We start from the raw sequence: 21,704 nt of genomic DNA, 5'->3' as shown, positions 1-21,704 counted from the left end.
GACCATAACTGACTAAGAACCAATCAATTTGCACGTACAATTCAGCTTATTATACAATGATTGATATACTTGGAAGTGATCGTAATCTATAAGCTTTACATTTTGTTAACTGCAATCTTGTTAGGCGCTATGATTCCCTTGGAAAGCTTGATTCCTTTTTGTTTCAAACACGAGTTGGTTGGAATGTCACTGCTAATAAACAACGATCTAACGAGATAAGCTCTTAATTTGCAATTGCATCATAACAAGAATACATATTACTCTACTCTACAATCTACTTAATAATTTTTTTACGCTGATGCGGGGATATAGTATGTTTGGGATTGCTTAGTATAATCCAAAATCAAAAGAATCATCCGTATTCGTTAACAACTATTCTCTCATTAACCAGAGGAAGAATTCTTGACAAAAAAACTTCTATTTTCTGTTTTGTAAGCGTCTTGTTGTCTACTTTAAGATCTTAGCTCGGTGATGTTTCTTGTCTGAGACCGAGTTGCCTGGACCGGAGATGAGTCTTTAGTTTCCAGCCCCGTGGCATCTTCTCCTGCCCCAACTATAATCATCATGAATGTCGCGCAGCAGCTAGCTCCACACTGAGGATTTTTTCTCACATAATTTATGGAATTGACGAAGTTAGAGATGTACTGCACTGCAATTCAAGAGGACAAAGTCAACTATTGGTTTGGAAAGAAACATCTGACTAAGGTGAATGCTACATCAGCGATACTTTTTGTATTAGTTGTTAAATGCGAAATCAATGAAGAAAGTTCAGTTTATCTTGCTGTTGCATGGGTTGGCTGTCTCTGTCTAACGCTGTTGTTAGTGTTCGGCACAAGTTGTGTTGTGGAATAAATGGTTCTTTAGCTTGAACTGATTAAAACATTACACCTGTGTTATGCACCTACATTGGAACATAAATATTTCTCTATTTTCAAAGGGGACCATAAGAGGAATTGAGCTCATTGACTCGTACTGTGGGGATGTCACTAGCTTTTATACATGCTACGTTTAGCATAGAACTTAAATTCTTACCTGCCACAACGGCTATAACGGTTACATTTACAACCACCAATATGACTGAAACAAAGTTACTGTCTCTTTCTCTCTGGCTTTCCAATGAAACCTCGTCAATTGGTATTTTTAATAGCATCCCAACGTTTAAGGTGACAAAGTTTGCGATAAGTGCCACAAGCTGCAACCAATGTTCAAACGTGTCCCTGATAGGCTTGAAATAAGCCACTAAAATAGTGTAGATCCCTGATGTTATGGCAGCAGCACCCAAATAACTTCGTGTGTTAGCCCCCATAAGCAAGAGTAATGACGTCACCCCTACTTTTCTGATCAGCTCGAAAAGTTCCCAAAACCAACACTGCCGAGCATAATTTTCGTACAGGAAACTGAGACCAATAGACATTTCCCTTCCTTTGCGATGTTGGGTTTCCTCTTGGTCGTGGATCTTTCTATGGAAGTACCTCCATAGTAAAAAGAGAACTACGGCTGGTACACCTACAACAGGTAGAAGTAAGAAATAAACAGCTATTGTATATCTGTTGTACTTCTCGGTGAAACACTGGACTGTGAAGTCGGCGAGCAAGAAAGACTGACACACGTCTGTGCTGGAGCAAATCTGTTGACATGTTGGGGACAGAAAGCTTAAGATGGTGGTACAAGTCCAGGGGAAAGTCACAAAAACCAAGAGGGAAACAATCCGATAGACCTGAGTTCTTTCAGCGGACAGAGATTCAGTCAATTCCAAATTATTGAGCCCCTTTTTAAAAAGCAGCAGTTTCCTAAGCTGGTAGACTAGAGTTGCAAGGATGAGAAGTGCCGTGTGTAGCCCAATTACAACTAGTAATCTGGTGTACGCATTTACTGTTATTCCGTTGCTGATACACTGCAACGGTATAATATCCAGTAAGTTCAGCTGCACTATGTTTGCATAATGCACAAGCGTCCATAACGCATTGGGCCATTCAACGTAAGAGAACGTGTTTAAGGTTCCATATGTGACTTGGTAAAAGCCAATGACGATCTTAAGACGAGCTAACATCATGTCAGTCACTTTTCTACCGGATGCACAAGTTTTTTTCCTTCCCAAAATCACGCTTGCTGTGAGAATAGTACATATGATGGTGATACCACTCACTTGCAAAATGAACCAAAGTAGTTTGGGACATTTGCGACAGCGGTTGAACAATTGGTAATGTCCTTTACTGCAAACGGCGCATAATGGACCCTCGTATCCATAGGAACACTTCGACTCCATACCTCCAAGACATGCCTCTTTTGCTAGACATTCGTAAACCGGCGGCACTGTTCCTTGGAATCTGAGTAGTGTGTAGGAGTCACTGTTGACTAAAAGATCTGTTGAGAATTTTTGGTATTTCGTGAGACTGTCGTTCGATGGCCATTTCCAATAGAATCCTGGCTGTAGCCTCACTGACTCGTTTTGGCATGATAGTCCTCGTGATAGACATTGCATGCATTGGCCAAATCGATCCATTCGATAAAAATTCGGTAAGCACTCGCACCCTTTAAAGCCAGCAAACTTTGTATATTGGGTGCCTGAAACAAAAAACGTAAACGTAAAACGTAAATAAACGTAAAATGTAAAAAACACAAACGTGGCTTTGTTGTTCATCGCATAACATTTAAGATGAAATTGAAAGTCATCAACGATAAAGGCTTGTTGAACCAAATAGTGTCGCCGTCTGAATAGAGCTTTTATACTAATTCTAGTCTAGGCACAGAGGCCGAAGAAATAGAGAAATATATTTTTGCTCGCTCAATATGAATAATCTTGAAAATACTCGCCAGTCCTACTTAAAGTGCCTGTGACACGAAAAATTTGTTTGCGTAAATATTTTGCTTATCATATGTACAAACCAATTCCGATAGAAGAAAAATTAAAACAAGTATTTTCCTGGCCCTAAAGTGCTCTTATTTTGTCTTACAAGTGTGCCGTGAACTGGTAACGAATCAGCGGGTGATGACGTAAAAAATCGTACTTTCAATGCACAAAAAAATGGTCAAGGAGAACTTGCAAGCCGCTTAAGTCAGTTATTTCTGATTGTGAATGCAGTTATCAACCAAAAAACGCAAAAAAAAATTTCGTGTCATAGGCACTTTAAGGTGATTCCTCAGTATTACAATGCACATCTTGTACGGCGCATAAAAATTACGAAATCAGGAAAAAAAATATCAACTGATGTTTATATTTTCTTGTTGTACCAGTAATAGCATCAATGCAGTAAGATTGGCCCATCATATCACTTAATCTTTTAACCCCCAAGAGTGACTGACATCTAATTTCTTCTTACCATATCACCCTAAATCAAACATTGAGGTCAGGAGAATAAAGGAGCTGATCACTGACTAAAGAAGCTCTTGATTGTTAGACTAATTCTCCATGTCGGCATCTTGGAAAATGTTTAGAGAACAGTATGGAGAATATGCGTACTGATGTTAGGGCGTAGAGGGTTATGCAAGCTCGGTGATCTATCTCCTCTTTGCACTTTTCTAAACAGGGATTGATTGGGATCATTTTAGGAAATTTTGAAAAAAAACTCAGTAACTTTTTTCCTGAGGATCACCTTAAGTGGCCACCATTACGAGTACTTTAAATTTGGACGCATGCACCCTAACGTTACACTTTTAGACAGTCGATGGTGGAAGCTAGAGAAGAATTTCCTAATTGCTATTTTGAACTTCTCGACCTTTAAGCAAGAACAGGGAAAAGAAAAATTAAATTGTAGTAATTCTGCTGTTCATCTAACCAAAAAACTTTTTTTACTAACCTTAAACAATTTCATACCCTAAGCTGATGGCTCATAAAACAGTTTATACAATCATTTTAAGTTATAGTCGTTCACGAACCTTGAGGGCACAAAATACAATCTGTTATGGCTTTTCCTGGTTTGGATTCCAGTGTCACGAAATGACCTAACGGGCAATGTTTACATCCAGTACCGGAATAGGCCAGTTCATCTTGATAAAAACCACCTGTAGCACAAGTGTGAAAATGATTGGTTTATCGTCAAAAATGGATGAAAAAAAGAATGAGCTGACGAGTGCGTGCCGGCATGCGAGGAAATACTTGATGACAGATGCTTGAACGATCAGCCTCTAAAAGGAACCTTAATTGTTCAGTGTTCCATGCACCTGACGAGAGAGGATTAGCAAGACATTTGGGAACAGATGTGAAGTTTATATGAAATAATTCATATTTGTACTGCGGTTGTAGATGAAACTGAAATGTGATCATCGCAGTAAATTTTCCAATTTAAGCAATTGGAAAGAAGAAGCCTGAAAAAAAAAAAAAAATCAGGACTTCAACGGGATTCGAACCCGTGACCTCCGCGATACCGGTGCGATGCTCTACCAACTGAGCTATGAAGCCACACATTGGGAGCGAGGTCAATTTATTGAGTTCATATCTTCCCGTGCAGTGAAATGATGTGAAGTTTATATGAAATAATTCATATTTGTACTGCGGTTGTAGATGAAACTGAAATGTGATCATCGCAGTAAATTTTCCAATTTAAGCAATTGGAAAGAAGAAGCCTTAAAAAAAAAAAAAAAAAAAAAAAAATCAGGACTTCAACGGGATTAAATTGACCTCGCTCCCAATGTGTGGCTTCATAGCTCAGTTGGTAGAGCATCGCACCGGTATCGCGGAGGTCACGGGTTCGAATCCCGTTGAAGTCCTGATTTTTTTTTTCAGGCTTCTTCTTTCCAATTGCTTAAATTGGAAAATTTACTGCGATGATCACATTTCAGTTACATTTGGGAACAGTTTTGTAGTACAATGTTGTAATTTCTCCTTTTCTTTCAATTAATAAATTTATATATATATAAATGAATGTGGTGGTAGAGTCTACCTTGGCATAAAGTGCTCAATGCTGTGGTAGCAGAGCTAAGTATACATAAGTTAAAGAATTAAAGAGGACGCATCGATTCTCTGTGACTCTGAGTTTCGCGCCTAAGCGCTCGTCAGACAGACGCTCTGTCTGACGAGCGCTTGGCTGCGAAACTCAGAGTCACAGAGAATCGATGCGTCCTCTTTAATTCTTTAACTTATGTATATATATATGTATAAATCTACACCGTTTTCAAAAACGTTGCGGCAATGAAAATATATATGAAATACACATATTTTGAAAACGAGTGTATAAATATCTTAATAGGGAGAGAGAAAGTTTTTCAATCGCCATGTAATCAACTACCTGCAGGACATGGAGCGCAGGTTCCTTGCATCCCTGCATATGTTCCAAGAGGACAAGGATAACATAAATTCTCAGAGACACTTCCCTCAGTCAGTTTACAAACGAACCCCAAGTTAGAGCTCCCAATAAGTGAGGGTATGGTCACATTGTAAATGATTATTTGCTGAGCAGGAGTCCTGTGGTGAAAAATGAAACCGATCAAATACTTTCCAAATGTTGGCAGATTAGGTAAGCTCATATTTTCTGAACGTGGCTTTAGTTATGGGTATCAATGTCATGCTAAAAAAAACCATCCTGCACATGATGAATTACAGATTATCATCTTACAATGCATCAAACAAAATCTAAAATCCTGGGCACTGAGTTAGAGTTACCTGTATAAAAGGCGAGGAAGTTAAAAATACTTCCGCTTAACTTAGAATATATTTAAAAAATTTTGCCGGCTAAAAGTAGAAAATAAAACTTCGAATGAAACACGCGGGCTATTTATCCTATGTCAAAAACAATGATCTCCTCACAGGTCTATCGCCAGGTCACGTGGTCCCGACAGATGGTTTGGTGAAAGTACATTGATAGGGGTGAAAACCAAGATCCTGTAGAGATAAGTGAAGGATAAAAGAATTCTTCATCCAGTCAAGATGTATATCCAGATACCAGGAGATATAATAGCCCCACACACTGTCATTTAATATTCGTTTCGCGGAATTGTGTCAGAAATCAATCGGGTGATATAAGAACTTGTCAATATAACGAGGCTCTCGCAAATAAGCGCGGTCCTATCACCATGATCATGAATCTAAACTGTGTAACAATAGTTAGTAAAAGGTCATCGATGATAACGCAGCAATTTCTTAGCACCTCAACTTTCTGATTTTCTTCTCGTCACCCCAGTAACTCTGCCTTAGCTCAACTGCTTTTATAACATAGCTAGTAAATTTGTCTAATCAAATTCAATTGCGCGAGCGTGCTTCATATTCCTATTGTGCACGCTAATGACGTCAGCAAACAAATCCCTCAAAAAAACATTTCCTTCGGGTTGAAAATGTGATAAAACAATTGGTTCATACGTCAGCTGTGCGTTCATCGAGAACGAAGCTAGAGTTGCTCTCGGCTACGCCTCGAGCAACTCTTACGCATCTTTCGTGCTCTCCAAACTTCCCGCGTGCTTCATATCTCGATGAACGCACGCTGGCATATGAACCAATTTTTAAATAATGAGCCGGAAAAGATATATATTTAATCTTAGCTTACAGATATTGTAAATCCGGCGTTGTTGAAAAAGCTCTTTCTGATATTTGGCGTAATGGATTGTATGCTAGATTACTGAAATAATTCAGAAATAAGACAGAGATGATCAGAACTCTTAGTCATCCTCGCGTAATACCAGCATGTTTCCTGAGTTTGCCTGGGCCGGGCAAGGAAATATGGGCTGCGGGTCGAAGAACGAATGGAGAAAGTCAGGAACAACGCTATTAATCATGTGACTTCTAGGGTATGCCTTTTCTCCCATATCAGGTTATGTGATAATTCTCTTTACAATACCCTCTTACTCACGCGCATATGTTTGCATAATTGAGACCTGATGGGTAACCAAAACATACAAGCTAAAGAGATCTATTCAATTGTACTTTCAACAAACTGCTACAATAGTGCCTTTTATGACTGTACATTACAGGTGTCCACAACAGCAATCAAAGTCAACTACCCGATTACATCCTTATTGATCAAAAAATGCGTTAATAACAATTTACTTAACCTCCAGGAAAAAATGCAGCTTGAACAAATTATCTCTTACTTACATGAGCTTTACGGAAGAAAGGTTATAGAAGGAATGACTTTCGATTATTGCGATCCGGTTTCTTGAAAGATCACTGGGAAGAAATTAATGAACCACAGATGAAAATATTTTTTGTTGCTGTACATACAAAGTAGAAAGGACTTTGAGTTACCGAAGGCTACGGTTTGTTCTTAATGTTGTACCCATACAGTTCTTCGGCACATATAGTGGCGCCTTGTGATGAAGCCTTCTATTTCAGCAATCTCTGAAGCGTTTGAAGCTAGCCGGCAGCATTTCCAGGCGTCGTGACATGGAGCAACCGAAATGCCGGGGTCTGAGATGTCGATTTGAGATGACGGCTAAATTAGAGAAAAATGACTTCCGAACTTCAAGGCAAATAAGAAAAGTGACACAATTTTCGTGGAAAAGAGGGATAATAATTTGTCAATGTTTACAACGATTTTTAAGTGTTTTACTGATCTCTGAAATATTCAGCAACCAAGACTCCAATTTTCAGGCCATATGCATATTGAGTGTGGAATCCCCCTTCCGACGATGCTAAGCGTAGATTTGCCTGGGATATCACATAAATGACACAACAAATAGAAAGTCTTCCTCTTTTGTCCCTGGCTTAAACTTTTTTATTAGCAGGAAGAAAAAAAGTATTCAATGTACGCACAGGTAAAATAGATATCTCATGTTGCTAAAAGTCCCATTTGATAGCAGATAAATCTTGTTGCCTCCAAGCAATCTAAGGGCAAACATACAATCAGAGACAAACAAAAACGTCAATAATGATTAACATTCCGGACTGGGAATCAAAAGTAGCTAGTAGCCAAGGTAAGGGTTACAAGAGACAATTATGGGAATTATTAATATAACAAAATGAGGTGTGATTTTGCAAAGACTACTATTTTACGATGAGTCAAAATTTAACCATTGAATGGGCGTCTTTTTTAATGACCGCAGACAGGTCTTAAGAGGCGTAAATCTCATTGTACACCACTCCTCGAGTAATAACTTAATTTATTAATAACAGGAGTGGAGGTGCGATGGCCTCATGATTTGTGCGCTCGACTCCGGATAGGGTGGTCCGGGTTCGAGCCCTGGCCGGGGTCATTGTGTTGTGTTTTTAGGCAAGACACTTTACTCAATAGGTAGCAAGTATGAAGTATGACTATGGAGCAATTTATTTGGAACAACAGATGAGAACTTCATAGCTTTTCAGTCTAGTGTGGTCGTCTTTTTTTAAAAAAAATTCTATTCGTTGTGGTTCAGGATTGTTTCAGATGACTGCAAGTATAAACTCAAGATTTAATTACCGTACGAAACCTAAGCTCTATAGAAGGCATTAAGACGCTTGTCTGAGGCCGAGCTTGACACGTTACTTACATAATATTAGCTTTGCCATAACCTTTGAATGCATCCTGGTGTACAGTCTCGATCTGGTTATTAGAAAGATCTCTGCAAGGCGGTAATAAAGTAATTAGTCTCAATGTTATGAACATGACTTCGATTACTGGTAACGTGGCATTCATGTAAACTCATTGAAGAGTTTTTCTAAAAGCAGGCTTGCCACTCCCAGTCAACCTTGAGACCAGCTTCCGAACGACCCATGACCAACCCCACGGCCCAGAGCCCTCCTACACCCGCTGTAAGTAGTGGAGTTTACTATTCCCACGGGAACGGTTCCACCCAACAAGAAATCTGGGGATGAAGTTCCTCCACCTTTCAGATCCTGTTATGAAAGACGATGTCTGGGTTGATTGATTTTCTCCCAAAGAAATTAGAGTTGAAAAGTCTATCCTGTCTCAAAATGGAAACGAGTAAACTAGAACATTACTGTTAGGAAATAGGTTGTTGTTCATCGCGGTAGCATTGGATGATATTATAAGTTTTTGTTCTGTTGTCTCACGAAGTCACTTGATGTGGAACGCAACGTTTCGACTGCTTCCTGCAAGTCTTCTTCTTGCGATGGGGTCGACTGGTTGTGGCACGGCATTATGTACCATGGTGATCTGTTGTAATTGGTGCATTTCGATCCGGCTATTGTTTCCAAGTACCATGGTTTCCTCAGGCGTTCGCTGGTTTTTCGTGTGTTGTTGGTTTAGATGTTTTCTTATTGTAGGCATCCTCGCTTCCGGTATTTCGGTTCCGTTGTCCCTGTTTATGTTGTTTGGGTTGAGTCTTATGTAAATTACCTCTTACACTTTCCTTGTCTACCATTGGCAATTTGGTTTCGTTCCATAGCGGCTTGTGTCCGGTTCCGTTGGCATGTTCTGAAACCGCGGAATTCTGAGTGCGTGCGAGTCGTATATCCCTGTCGTGCTCTTTCATTCTTTCCTGCATGGGTCGTCCTGTCTCCCCGATGTAGACTTTGCCGCGTGTGCATGGTATCTTGTAGACTACGCCATCTTGCTTGTTTGGGTCTGCGGGGTCTTTTGGTAGGACCAGCCAGGATCTTAGTGTGGTGTCGGATTTAAAGACGGTGCGTATTCCTTGTTGCTGTAGGTGGCGGCGGAGGGGTTCTGAGACTCCTTTGATGTATGGCAGCACTGTGGTAGACTTGAATTATGCTGTTTCCCTCTCGGGTGTTGGATTCCTGGTTTTGGTCACCTTCTGTAAGAAGGACGGAGGGTAGCCGTTGGCGACGAGAACTGCGGATAGATGTTTTTTCTCCTGGGCTGTTCCAGATGGCTTGGTGATGATGCGTTTAGCTCGATCATGTAGACACTTGACAATACCACGTTTAACAGATTGTGGGTGGTGCGAATCATAGGCGAGGTACTGGTCGGTATGTGTGCGTTTTCTGTATACACTTGTGAGCAGTTTACCGTCTGGTTCCCTTGTTACGAGGCTGTCGAGGAAGGCGATCTTGTTGTTATTCCCAGTTTCCATGGTGAAGCAGATGGACGGGTGTTGTTGGCTGAGGTGGCTCAGAAAGTTATCCGCGTTGTGCTGTTTCATGACGGTGAACGTGTAATCTATATAGCGCTTCCATATTCTCGGTGGTTCTGGGGCGGTAGCTAAGGTTTGTTCGTCGAAGGCTTCCATGTATAGATCGGCAATCAAGGCGGAAATCGGGCTGCCCATCGGTGCACCTTCTTGTTGCTCGTAGAGTGCTCCGTTGTACTTAAAGTATGTGAATCTCAGGACGAGGTTTAGAAGGTCTGCAATCTGGGTAGGTGTGAGCGCTGTGCGGTCTTGTAGGCTCGGATCGTTGTTGAGTCTGTGTAATGTGGCCTCTACTGTTTCTTCTATAAGGACGTTGGTGAATAGCGACTCGACGTCAAAGGATATCATTACTTCGTCTGTTTGGATGGTCTCTCTGTTGATGATGTTCGCAAATTCTCCTGAGTTCTTCACTGTGTAGTTGGAGCATGACAGGACGGAAAAACGCGTGGACTGTAAGTACCTCCCGTTGTCCCATACAAAGCCTTAGAAAACTTTTCTAAGGCTTTGTATGGAACAACGGGAGGTACTTACAGTGCATGCATTATCCGTCCTGTCATGTACCTGTGAGAGGAGACAAAATTCTAGCTAGGTGACCCGATAGGTCGTAAGCAAGGGTGTTGACACAGGACACTATGGGTCTGAGCGGTGCGTTGGTTATGTGTATTTTTGGTACGCCGTAGATTCTGGGTGGTTGCTTCTGCTTCGGCCTGATCTTGTAGGTTCCCGCTACATTTGAGTTGTTGCAGCTTTTCCGTGGCTGCTTTCTCCGTTTCGTTACCAAGTGGCTCTGGAAAATCTTTAATATATCAAGCAGCGCCAGTGATCACGCTGACATGTGCCACATATTATCAAGCTACATAATTTAGCATAAATTAGAGTAACGTCACAGAACACGATTAGTGTCAGGTTATCGTAGACCTTCCCTCGCTTCCGTTTCACCTTGGGGGGAGGGTGCGGGTATATGTAGGCTATGGGTTTGGTCGTGAGAGAGATATGAATTTTGGAAAATTTCATCATCAGAGGTATGTTGTTGTTAAACAAGAAACACTTTGATCCATGCGCAAATTGCAATTTGATAAGTTGTCATTTTAAGAATGAGTGGATGAGCGCAATTTTTTTAGAATTCGTCGAAATGAAAGTCATGCAAACAATGGGATTAACTTTAGTTTGGAAGGGAATTGAAGACAATACGAGGGGGCGGCTAACATCCGTGATCCTGGGGTACCCGCAAATGTCATTGTTGAGGATCCCACTTTTTTGCTCATCCGTAAGTTAAGTAAAGTAAAACACGGCGTGGAGGTCGATATAACAATCTGGTAAGTATCCTCTGTTTGACACAGTATGACCCCCCTTCCCCCTTTGAAAAATCCTAGCCCCTGCAGTACATAGTCAATTAGAAACAAGAAGCCCGAATTTTGAATTTCACGATTCTCCAATGTAAACTGTCTTTTGTTTGTTTAACCTCTGCGGAAGAAACACGTCCATGACCAGTAAATTGTAATTTGAATTAATGGTTTATATACGCACATTAGTCCATCGACAGTCCTGTTGATAAATGCTTCAGATGGTATCTCAGATATATGGTTATGTCGTAATATCCTAGACGTAGAACACAATATGATTTACGTTTTAAATTTTAAGTTAAAAAATAGTTAGTTTCTTGGGTTTGCTACGCTTATAAACTCACATAAGCTGGGAAAGCGTGCACACGCAAACTCAAAATAAAAACTGAGCTCATGACCTAGAGTTGACATTAATTGATAATTAGTCTCGACTGATCTCTGAGAACCAAGAATTAATTTGATTTTTAAGCATTGGGTGCATATGTTATAGGCTACAAGACTCGTCATTCCGAATACATTTTTAGCAGCCAAACTATTTACCTCCGTGGCTCAGAACGGTTTTAGTTCAGAGCCAACTCAATTGCAGTGATGACTGAAGGAGCCTCTGAACCGTAAAAAAAACGTGGAGGAAAGGTGAAAATTATTGTGGTCATTTCAGTTCAATGAAAACTAAAGTTAAGTGAAAATTTAGTGAAAGGACATGAATTTGATTTTCGGGGTTTCTTGTAGGAAATCGCGAAATCCTTTCCTTTCCTTTTTCTTTAAAATTTTAAGCAAAGCCTTAGAAGCAATGTATTTATCATGCTGGGAGCGCAGAAGCGAACATAATTCAGCCAATGTGTCTTATCTGCTTTTCTAGATGCTCGTTCAGAATTTTTTTCCCTTCTCTCCTTTCTTTTTCGTTCTTTTATTTCACGCGAGTACTGAGACGACAATTCATTTAAACTGCTTCACGGCAATAAAGAAACAAAATTCCCTTTTACTAAACTACATCCTACAATTTCTAGATACAAGTTTTCAAGATCATTGGTTCACAACATAAATGTAAGTTAGGTTTTAGAAAGGCTCAGTATCCTCCTTTGAAGGGTACGTCGATAACTTATCCCGGCCTTCGGTAAATGTGTCAAGATATTTCATAAAGAGACATGGGCGTCTCTCAATTGAATGGGAAAGTAATTTTTAATGGTTAACCTTGCTGCTCAGGCTTTCACTTTTTAGCTGAATATGAATTCGTTGTATTATTTAAAATAAATACTTACAAAGAATGGAAGAAAAAGGGTTTCGCCAAAGACAAAGCTTCAACTGGTAATTCCTTCAAACGATTGTTCGACAAATCCCTAAAATGAATTCAACGAAGAATGTTTTTGTTTCAGTAGGTAAGCCTGCGCTAGAAAAAGACATGTGTACAATTAGAATACAATCACAGGTTACAGAATAGAAGGGAAATAATCGGGTGAAGAGAATTTCGTTAATGAAGACTTTGTATTTTGAATGCAATCGGAAAGGAAGTCGCTGGACCGTAAGGACGCCATCTTCGAGTAAGATGTTACCAAGTTGGCATGGACTCACCTGCGTAACTTTCGGTGTTATATTTCGTAAGTCTTTAAGTCGTCTTTACAGGTTAAAATGGAGAGTAAAACATAACTAAAGCTATGAACTTTTTCCAGGCGTTTAGTTAATAAAACAGAACGCGATTGTAATCTGTGCAATAACAGCAGCAGAGGGTGGCTCGGGTCGGGTCTCACATTTTCTGTGAAATATGTACGGGTTATTAAACAATTATTCACCTCAGGCTTAGCAAGAATTGTTGAATATTATTTCCAAGTATTCACTGACCCTGAAACGAATAACTCTTGTAATATAATTGCTCAGGTGATTTCGCCTTCTGTTGTAAATTATTACTGTTATACCAAACTTAGTAGCCCCTTTCGAGCTCATCAAAATTGTAATTTGCCTTCTATCGCGTTCATTATTTCCCCGTAATATTGGCAAAACGTGAAGCAACCATTTTGAAATTTAGCGCCCCCGCTATAATCTTGTGCGAGGTGATTATAGTAGGATATGATGCAATACTCGACCAATCAGAGCTCGAGTTTCTCTAAAGTCACCTGAGCAATTATACTTATGTTCAATAATCCACTTAGCTACTTTAATCATCACTATCATGGTTCTACATGTAATATTCTAACGCACTGTATAATTTTGGTACATTATTTTGAAATGCGTTTTTATAGCTTTAGTTATTGACCCTCTCAGTACTTATTCTGGAAACATTTTGCAATTTTGGAAGTTTTAGCATCACTTGTTTATCATCGCTTGTCTATTATCGCTTGTTTATCATCGCTTGTCTATATTAGGTCAACAGACCAGAGTTTGAACAATCTGATGGTATCATGACACTCACTAAGTCTTCCTACAATGGACCATGATGCGAATAATTTCTGCCTACGGTCATGTTTCATGGAAACATCAAAATTAGTGTATATTAAACACTCACACGACAAACAGATATTCTAAACCCCAACGGTTTAAAAAGGTCTCGGGATGAAGGCGTTGTAACTCATTTCCAGAGAGGAATCTATGAGTGCGAATGAAAACATAATCTCTCTTGTTTATTGAAGTCGAAAAATGAGTCATGGAGAAATACATTTTGCCAAAACTTAGTAGCTCTTACAGCTCAGAAAGTATGAAATTGTTCAGGAACATCCCCTCTCCAATACTTGATATATTGTTCTTGCTCAGATTTCTGAAAAGAGGTAAAGAAAGGTAAACGTGCTTGACATGTTAAACAGAGGACACTTTAAATCATCGTATCACTTTATAACACAAATCTAACACCGATATCAGAAATTATTAAAAACCGGATCATTGGATAATGCAATTCAAGAGTTCTCATTGGCTTAGCCAACATGGGCTTTGAGCCATGAAACTGTGCTCTTCAAATATCTCAAGAAATAAATATTTGCCTATTCCTCCTTTTTAAGCAAAGCGTAATCACAAGATAGCTCATTCAGGTTTTTGAAACCCGTGCATGCTGTCGATCGAAGTTGAAGACGATGTAAATTTACTACGGGGGAAGGAGAGGTTGTGGGATTGTGCCTATCATTTAATGTCAAATAAAATTAAAGACATGTAAATGATTGAAGGTATAGTTCAACATTAACTCACAATGTCACGAGCGAAATGAGGTTCTGAAAAGAGTTCTTGTCGAGACTTGTTAAGAGATTCTCAGCCAGGTCTCTATATCAGGATTAGAGAACATCGATAGTGACAATGAATTTTGACATAGTTAGCCCATATATAAATTTGAAAACCACTGGGCCATAGCTCAGGCCCACGCTAAAATCTTTGAGTGATTTTTCGAGTCGTGTGTCAACGTTTCAATCAAATCACCCAACTGTTACTCATGAGTTACGTTTCTTATATGTCTTGGTATTAGCAAGTGCGACGTGGTTTTGACGTTGCACTTGAGGAAAAAAATAAGCATTTCGACCAAAGTTTTCAAAGCTAGAGCTACTTTCATCAAGTAGTCTTTCATAAGTCGTGAATAAGGGCGGTTATCACACGATGTAGTCACTTCTGATGTCGAACAAAATAATGCGTTGCAAATGCAAACCACCGGTCTTTTTCGAGCGAGAAGGTCGGCTGATTACGAGTCACGTTATAAAGAACTATACACAGTAAAAGAGGCAACAACAACAAACGGCTTAGGGATTACATTATCGACTTGCTTCGATCAAAGCTAAAAAAGCGATCAATCACATCGGTGCATTGGGCTTCGTAACGTCACGCATAACTAGGGTGCGATGAGATGTAAGTTCAGTTGAATTCAATGATATGGAATTGATCGAAATCATTAACAACCATAGCAAATACGTAAATTCAGCCTTTAATAACTTACAAGTATTGCAGAGAGTATGTTCCAGCAAATGTTTCATAGAAAATGTTTGTTACACAGTTCTGGGACAGATCGCTGATTAATAATAAAACAAAAATGGCGTTTGATTCCTGTGTCGCACCATTCAATAATAGCGACGATGGTATTGGCACTATATGGTATTTTTGATTAGCTTCAGTTTATTTCAATGCAATGATATTATAGTAATGATGATACCTGGCTCCTGACTGTGAATATATAAAAATCGTATGTGTGAACTGCGGATAAAGACGTGAATATGAAGGTGATCTTCGCAGTATGGGACACTACCTGAGCAGTAGTGAAAAGAAGGCATGGAAAAAAATTCAAGCCTGTACGGGATTTAAACCCATGACCTCTGCGATACCAGTGCTAACACGCTAACTGACAGCTGGTCATTATGTAGGTTCCAAATGATAATATCTATTATCATAATAATAGTGGTAATGATGCTGATTAATTTAATTCGAAGAGAATTCATAAGACCTGAGCACGGTTACCGGAAGGAGACGCAGAGTTTTTCATCATTGCTGTCCAAGATCGGTTAACAAGGACAAACCAAATAAAATATAAATAAGGGGTTCCTGGAAATGTTATAAGAGTTTAGTCACGATATATGGATACTTTTTAGAATATTCTGATAGGTAATGCAGTAATGATGTAGTGCTACAAGAAAAGCTACTTCGTAAGCTTTAGGAACCTTCTAAAAGGCCTGATCATTGTTTATAAGAAGCAGTTACCTGGCGGGGTTAATTAAGCTGTCGGTTAAGACCGTCTCTTTGGAGTAGCCCTATACAGCTGTGGTGGTCTACCGTAAAAATTTGCTTACAGTAAAGAGTTGCAGGAGATATTTGGAGATAGCAGTGTTTTCAATTTGTATCAGTAATGACTGGAGTTTTAAAAGTCAGTACAGAGTGGACTCATGTTAAGTAAATATGTTGTTCAGGAGTTGCTTCCTTTTTTACCTTACATACTTCACTTAAATAGACCAGCTGTTTCCATGAAATCGTTGTATATAGTATTTTTCTGTTGATTAGGTTACACTATTGGTTAAATGTTAGCATGTTTTTTTCTTTTTCAAAAGCGTGATTCAACTTACAGTTCCTGCAGTAACGTCAAATTCTCAAAAGTATAGTTAGCTATACTTTCGATCTTGTTGTTTGCAAGATGTCTATAGAAATAAAAAGACTAAATTAAGGATTCTTATTATTTGAGGTACTCGGCTATGAGTTCGATCCTGACCTATTAACCCCTACATTTTAATAACCGCTTATTCAAATAAAATATTCATTGACGAAAAGCAATGTTTCATACTTTTCCTATTAGAATTAAGAACAAGTCTCTGTAAGAATCAAACATCTTGGGAAATGAAAATTTTCAACCCCCCCTTCAAATTTTGCATGCAGTTAGGCACTCAGGGGGATGCAAAAAAAATGCCCTTTTTTAAGGTTACAGCACTCTTGTTGCCGTGGTAACAACGGCTGCTTGTTCGAGGCCTGGGGCCTCATTTTCATACAAAAACGTCGCAAAAAAAGAGTGAAATGTTTATTTCTCAATCTCAAGCTAAATACAACATTACAAATTGGCACTTCTATCATACATAGTAACATCATTCGTCTTCATTTTGATGCATTTAATTTTCCCTGGGAGTGAATGTGAACACACCAATAGATTATTTATCTCGGTACAGTTTCGGTCATTTTTGTTGTCGGGTAAAACAGGGAAACTGTTTATATGAATTTCTCCAAAAGTACACCGATTCTGGAGCTGAAACTACCCACCTAGCTGGTTATCCTCTTTTTTTTTTTTTGGTTGTTCTTGCTTCAGAAAGCGGAAATGTGCTGACATCTATTAAAATATCCATTTCTCGTCTTTTTGGGGCGACCGATGGAAACTTCACGGAGAAATACAGCGTCACGCCATCGTCATAACGCGCATGTTTATGCCAAATGACCTGTGTGAGGATAGTTTCGTGCAGATCAGCCGATTTCAACATGTTTCAAATGACATACACGTATAACAGTGTATCTTCAAAGGATTTCTGATTGCTCAAATTCCCATGAAAGAAGGTGCAGCACTCGGAATCTGGATGATATGCACACGATTTGAGGTATATGTTTGTAGTTACGTCGAGTTGTCCTCCATGAAGGTTCATCAATTGTTTTTTAAAAGATGACAACCAGAGGCGAGATTTCTCTTCGGGATATTGCTCATAAGATAACATTCTGTCATAGCCTCGCACTTTTCATTTGTCTGAAACGTTTGTTGTTGGGAACATTAGATGTAAACATCGCCAAATTATGCAAAGCTATGCAATGTCTGATTTTTAGCTTTTTTCGCGAACTGCCCCTATAAAAAGTAGAGGCAGGCCTGCAGAGACTTTTACATATTTAAAAACTAGAATATTATGACCAGCTAGGTGGGTAATTCAGTTCCAGAATCGTTGTAGAAGTGCAAATTTGTAATGTTGTATTTAGCTTGAGATTGAGAGATAAACATTTCACTCTTTTTTTGCGACGTTTTTGTATGAAAATGAGGCCCCAAGCCTCGAACAAGCAGCCGTTGTTACCATGGCAACAAGTTTGCTGTGACCTTTCAAAAGGGCATTTTTGTGCATCCCTCCTGAGTGCCTAACTGCATGCAAAATTTGAAGGGGGCTTGAAAATTTTCATTTCCCAAGATGTTTGATTCTTACAGAGACTTGTTCTAAATTCAATGATCGCCATATAATAAACATCATTCAATTATCAAGAGAATATCAAAGTTCTCTGTGTTAAGCAACATATAAACTTCATCAAAACTAATGGTATTTCAAAGAGTAATCCTGTCCTCTCACATGTTTGTTCGTGCCGCTTGAATCGATACAAGTTTCAGTGCGAATGAACTTCTTTGATACCTGAGCCTTTATTTTTGATGACAGGTGATTATGCCCCGCAACAAATATCGATGGCTGATTAATAGTCACACATTCTGTAAAAATAGTTTTTCTTACACAATTTCGAGTTTTTCGAGACCAGCAAAATCAGCATTTTCAATCCTTCTTATTTTGTTGGAGCTCATGTCCCTACAAAGAAAATTTAAAACAGAGCCAACCCTTAACCTTGCGATTAATCAAGCTGAACCAATAATGAATGAACAATTATAACATCAACAAACATCAACATCATCATTAACATCATCATCAACAACATCATCAACATCATCATCAACAACAACAACATCATCAACATCATCATCAACAACAACAACATCATCAACAACAACATAATCATCAACATCATCATCAACAACAACAACAACACCAACAACAACAACAACAACAACAACAACAACAACAACAACAACATCAACAACAACAACAACAGCGAAAACAACTAAAACAACAACAGCAACAATCAACAACAACAGCAACAAAAAATCAACAAAAACATCAACAATAACAGTAACAATAACCTCAACAACAACAGAAACAAAAACATCAACAAAAACATCAAGAACAGCGACGACAACATCAGCAACAACAACAACCAAAACATAAAAAAAGCAGCAACAAACCCATCCTGAGCATGTTTTCAACTATTTCCAGAGAAGATAATGTGGCCCTGAGAGGAACGTATCTTACACTAATATTAGAATGTTCTTGGGGAAGCTGTTTGTAGAGAGAAGTATACCACACATTTTTTGAATTGATGGGGTATTTATACAATTTTTCTTTGCTCAATTTACTTCATTCATCGACCAATACGTTTAAATGAAAGTTTGAGTACGAGGGACCAAGCAACAGAGTGAAAAATTAAGTGTTTACTTTATGCCAGATCTCCGTGGATCCTCGATACAGATATCACAGCAATATGTAAATGAACAGATGATACTTTCCAAAGTATCATCTGTTTTCAGCCTTTACAAAAGGCTGAAAACAGGACAAAGACAAATTTTGATATTTCGAATTGAACTAAAACACCACAAGCTATAGTCAAAATACTGACTTATCAAAATTGCACTTTGTCGAAATGCCAGCTTTCCGATTTTTTAGCTGCACTAATCAAAACTGGTTCATTTAAACAGAATATGTAAACATTTTAACAAACTACCCCGTGAACGTACAGCAGTTTGGTGATATTAGAATGATTTACGTCCGAGATAGAAGACAGCTTCAGATCCATGCAATACACCCTTAGATACAACTCCTCAGCGCTTTCAACTCGAACACATCTACACTTTTTATCGTGATTCTTTAGCCCTGTGGATCCAAATGTAAAATAGTTAGGTTGTTGCTTAGGGTTAGTCTCCTTAAAAATGCCCATTAATGGCAAAAGGTGCGATTGATTGGGTATCCCTTCAAATGAATGCCAGTCATCAAGGGTCAGGGGTTAGGGTATGTTCAGATAAATGTGTATTTGAAAAACAAGATTTGAAATCAGGATTGGATTTGCGAGGCATTAATCAAAATAGGAAACAAAGTTTGAGCCTTCCGGGTCACTGTAAAACTTCACAACAGTTTCAATGTGGTGTTACATCAGAATTAGATAATGCATCATTGCCTTGGCAACAGCAAACAACTACATTAACATTATTCGTTTAAACATGATCTGTCTCTTCGTGTTTCTCGCATCTTTTATCCCTCGGTGTCCTCCCTTAACATAAAACTTGAAGCTGTGTTTTAGTAGTAAGTACCAGTGCTGCTTTGAAAACAAAAAAGAATTTCTCTGTGACTTGATAGGGCGATCACGATTTTGCCACATCGTTGTCATCGTTTTACAAAACTTACCAGGACACGGTTGCGACATCCACCTTTTTAATCCTTTGACAAAACTCCGGTTGAGAGCTAGAAATTGTAAAAATTAGGTAGGACCTTAAGACATTTCCTGAACAGTTGATACCAAATTACAAACAATATGAACTCAATAAAATGAGACATGAAGACGTAGCTGACGAAAGATGAAGAGAATTATCTGATCCAATTTCATGATTCGATTGCCTCTTCTACCCAGTTTCAAACACCGAAAAATTATTCATAAGAGGCTGCAGCTACTTCTTTCAACTCAGAAATCCATTCCCAACTCTTCGATTCTTCTCCCGTCCATATCTAAAAACTGAAAAAGCTTTGTGCCGGGAGATTTTTTGTGATAAATACTCACCAACAGCTTCGTAGGAAACTCGGAATCCAGGGTATGAGTTCCTCCCACCAGTGTTAAAATAAATCTGTAGATGGGGACCTGTTGAAAATACAATCTTTTCCGATCTTCTCTTACCACACATGCGCACGATGGCATCGCTGGATGGTAAGGGGCCATCGTTGACCTGAACAAAGTCAGTGTCACAACTTTTAGAGAATTGCAGGTGAAATGAGGTGAAATGGAGTTTTATCTGATTTCCTGTTACTGCTGTTATGTTCCAAAGAATGCTTAATTTATCCGGATACAATCTTGGAAAGTTTGGGCTTGTTATTGTTCCATTGTCGCCATAAATTTGATGAGAGTCTGAATTAAGAATTCCTGTTGAAGGGGGAAGAGACTGATTAACTTTTTTAGATTAAAACCTTTTATTTGTGGTTTTAGATTAGCTGGTATACATTTCTGTGGATGTTTTAACAGTATCGATACCTAGGAATATAGTAAAGTAAGGATTGAATAAGTGAAAAGTTGCTCACCGAAACATACTTGAGAGAATGCCTGTATTACCATGAAGAAAAATGACATACTAACTCATCTGCGTTGAACCTAGAAAATATTGAGAACAAAAACAAATGCCCCTTGCTCACAGGACGAAACAACAAGGCTTCGATCATGAAATAGTTGCGGAAACTTTTGCTCTGATCTCTCCTTAGTTGTGAGATGTTTTGAATGTTGCGAAAGACTACGATACAACCATTGATTTTTTGGTTATCTGCAGATTTTGTCAACTTTTTGTGTAATGAGTGAAAAATGCAAGCACCTTACAAATATTTTTTGGAAGATGTGTTTAAGCTGTACGGCTTGTAAATAAACGAATCTCTCCTTGTGTCATCTAAAAAATAAAAATAGATTTTCGGTGGTTAAAGCTGGTATAGACCAGTAGAATTCGATAAGGGTCTCATGTGATGTCTATATAGACGAACAACACATGACAGACAGCACAACAGATGATTAACAACAACACAAGCACAGAACTGTAGTAATGGCAACATCAACGTTCCAAAACAAGAAGAAAGAGAGAAAAGGGAATGGAGGGGAGAGAAAAAAACATTTAAACACAGCAGCAAATTGTAGCGATGGTCAGCACAACACAGCACAGAAAATCACCAAAGGAAATAGCCCAGGGAAAGCATAAGACATCACGAACCCCTACACATTACATTAAAGACATAGGTGTTTTTCATCTTTTTACTGTCATTGTATTAGACGTTACAGTCAACAATAAATCGCAACTTGCCTGTTGGTTTGTGTCCTTCTCTTATGCTGAAGAAAATCCTCTTGCTTCAGTTATCAGTTTTTTCTTCTTTTAAATGC

At 38.8% G+C, this 21,704-nt stretch overlaps 1 protein-coding gene across 2 annotated transcripts; it reads right to left on the bottom strand.

Annotated features, from left to right (window-relative positions):
- Positions 1 to 45: 45 nt before the first annotated feature.
- On the bottom strand, positions 46 to 21,224 carry LOC131774506 (uncharacterized). 2 transcript variants are annotated; one of them, XM_066163667.1, is made up of 22 exons: positions 21,151 to 21,224; positions 20,867 to 20,936; positions 20,355 to 20,711; positions 19,985 to 20,041; positions 19,321 to 19,456; positions 18,209 to 18,280; positions 16,316 to 16,387; positions 15,202 to 15,273; positions 14,469 to 14,540; positions 13,975 to 14,046; positions 13,798 to 13,878; positions 12,560 to 12,637; positions 11,485 to 11,556; positions 8,395 to 8,466; positions 7,682 to 7,753; positions 7,025 to 7,096; positions 6,477 to 6,548; positions 5,744 to 5,818; positions 5,226 to 5,401; positions 3,877 to 4,002; positions 1,033 to 2,565; positions 46 to 649 (listed from the first exon to the last, which is right to left on the bottom strand). In XM_066163667.1, the coding sequence occupies exons 2-22, from the start codon at positions 20,913 to 20,915 to the stop codon at positions 453 to 455; spliced, it is 3,585 nt and encodes a 1,194-aa protein (XP_066019764.1). In that variant the 5' UTR covers positions 20,916 to 20,936; positions 21,151 to 21,224; the 3' UTR covers positions 46 to 452. The 2 variants fall into 2 exon arrangements, with proteins under 2 accessions (XP_066019764.1, XP_066019765.1); XM_066163668.1 differs by having other exon boundaries at positions 21,156 to 21,224.
- Between the last annotated feature and the right edge of the window lie 480 nt (positions 21,225 to 21,704).

Source organism: Pocillopora verrucosa, chromosome 3 (genome assembly GCF_036669915.1).
Source record: "Pocillopora verrucosa isolate sample1 chromosome 3, ASM3666991v2, whole genome shotgun sequence".
Classification (NCBI taxonomy): Eukaryota; Metazoa; Cnidaria; class Anthozoa; order Scleractinia; family Pocilloporidae; genus Pocillopora; species Pocillopora verrucosa.
This window is presented reverse-complemented; position numbering and strand designations above follow the sequence as displayed.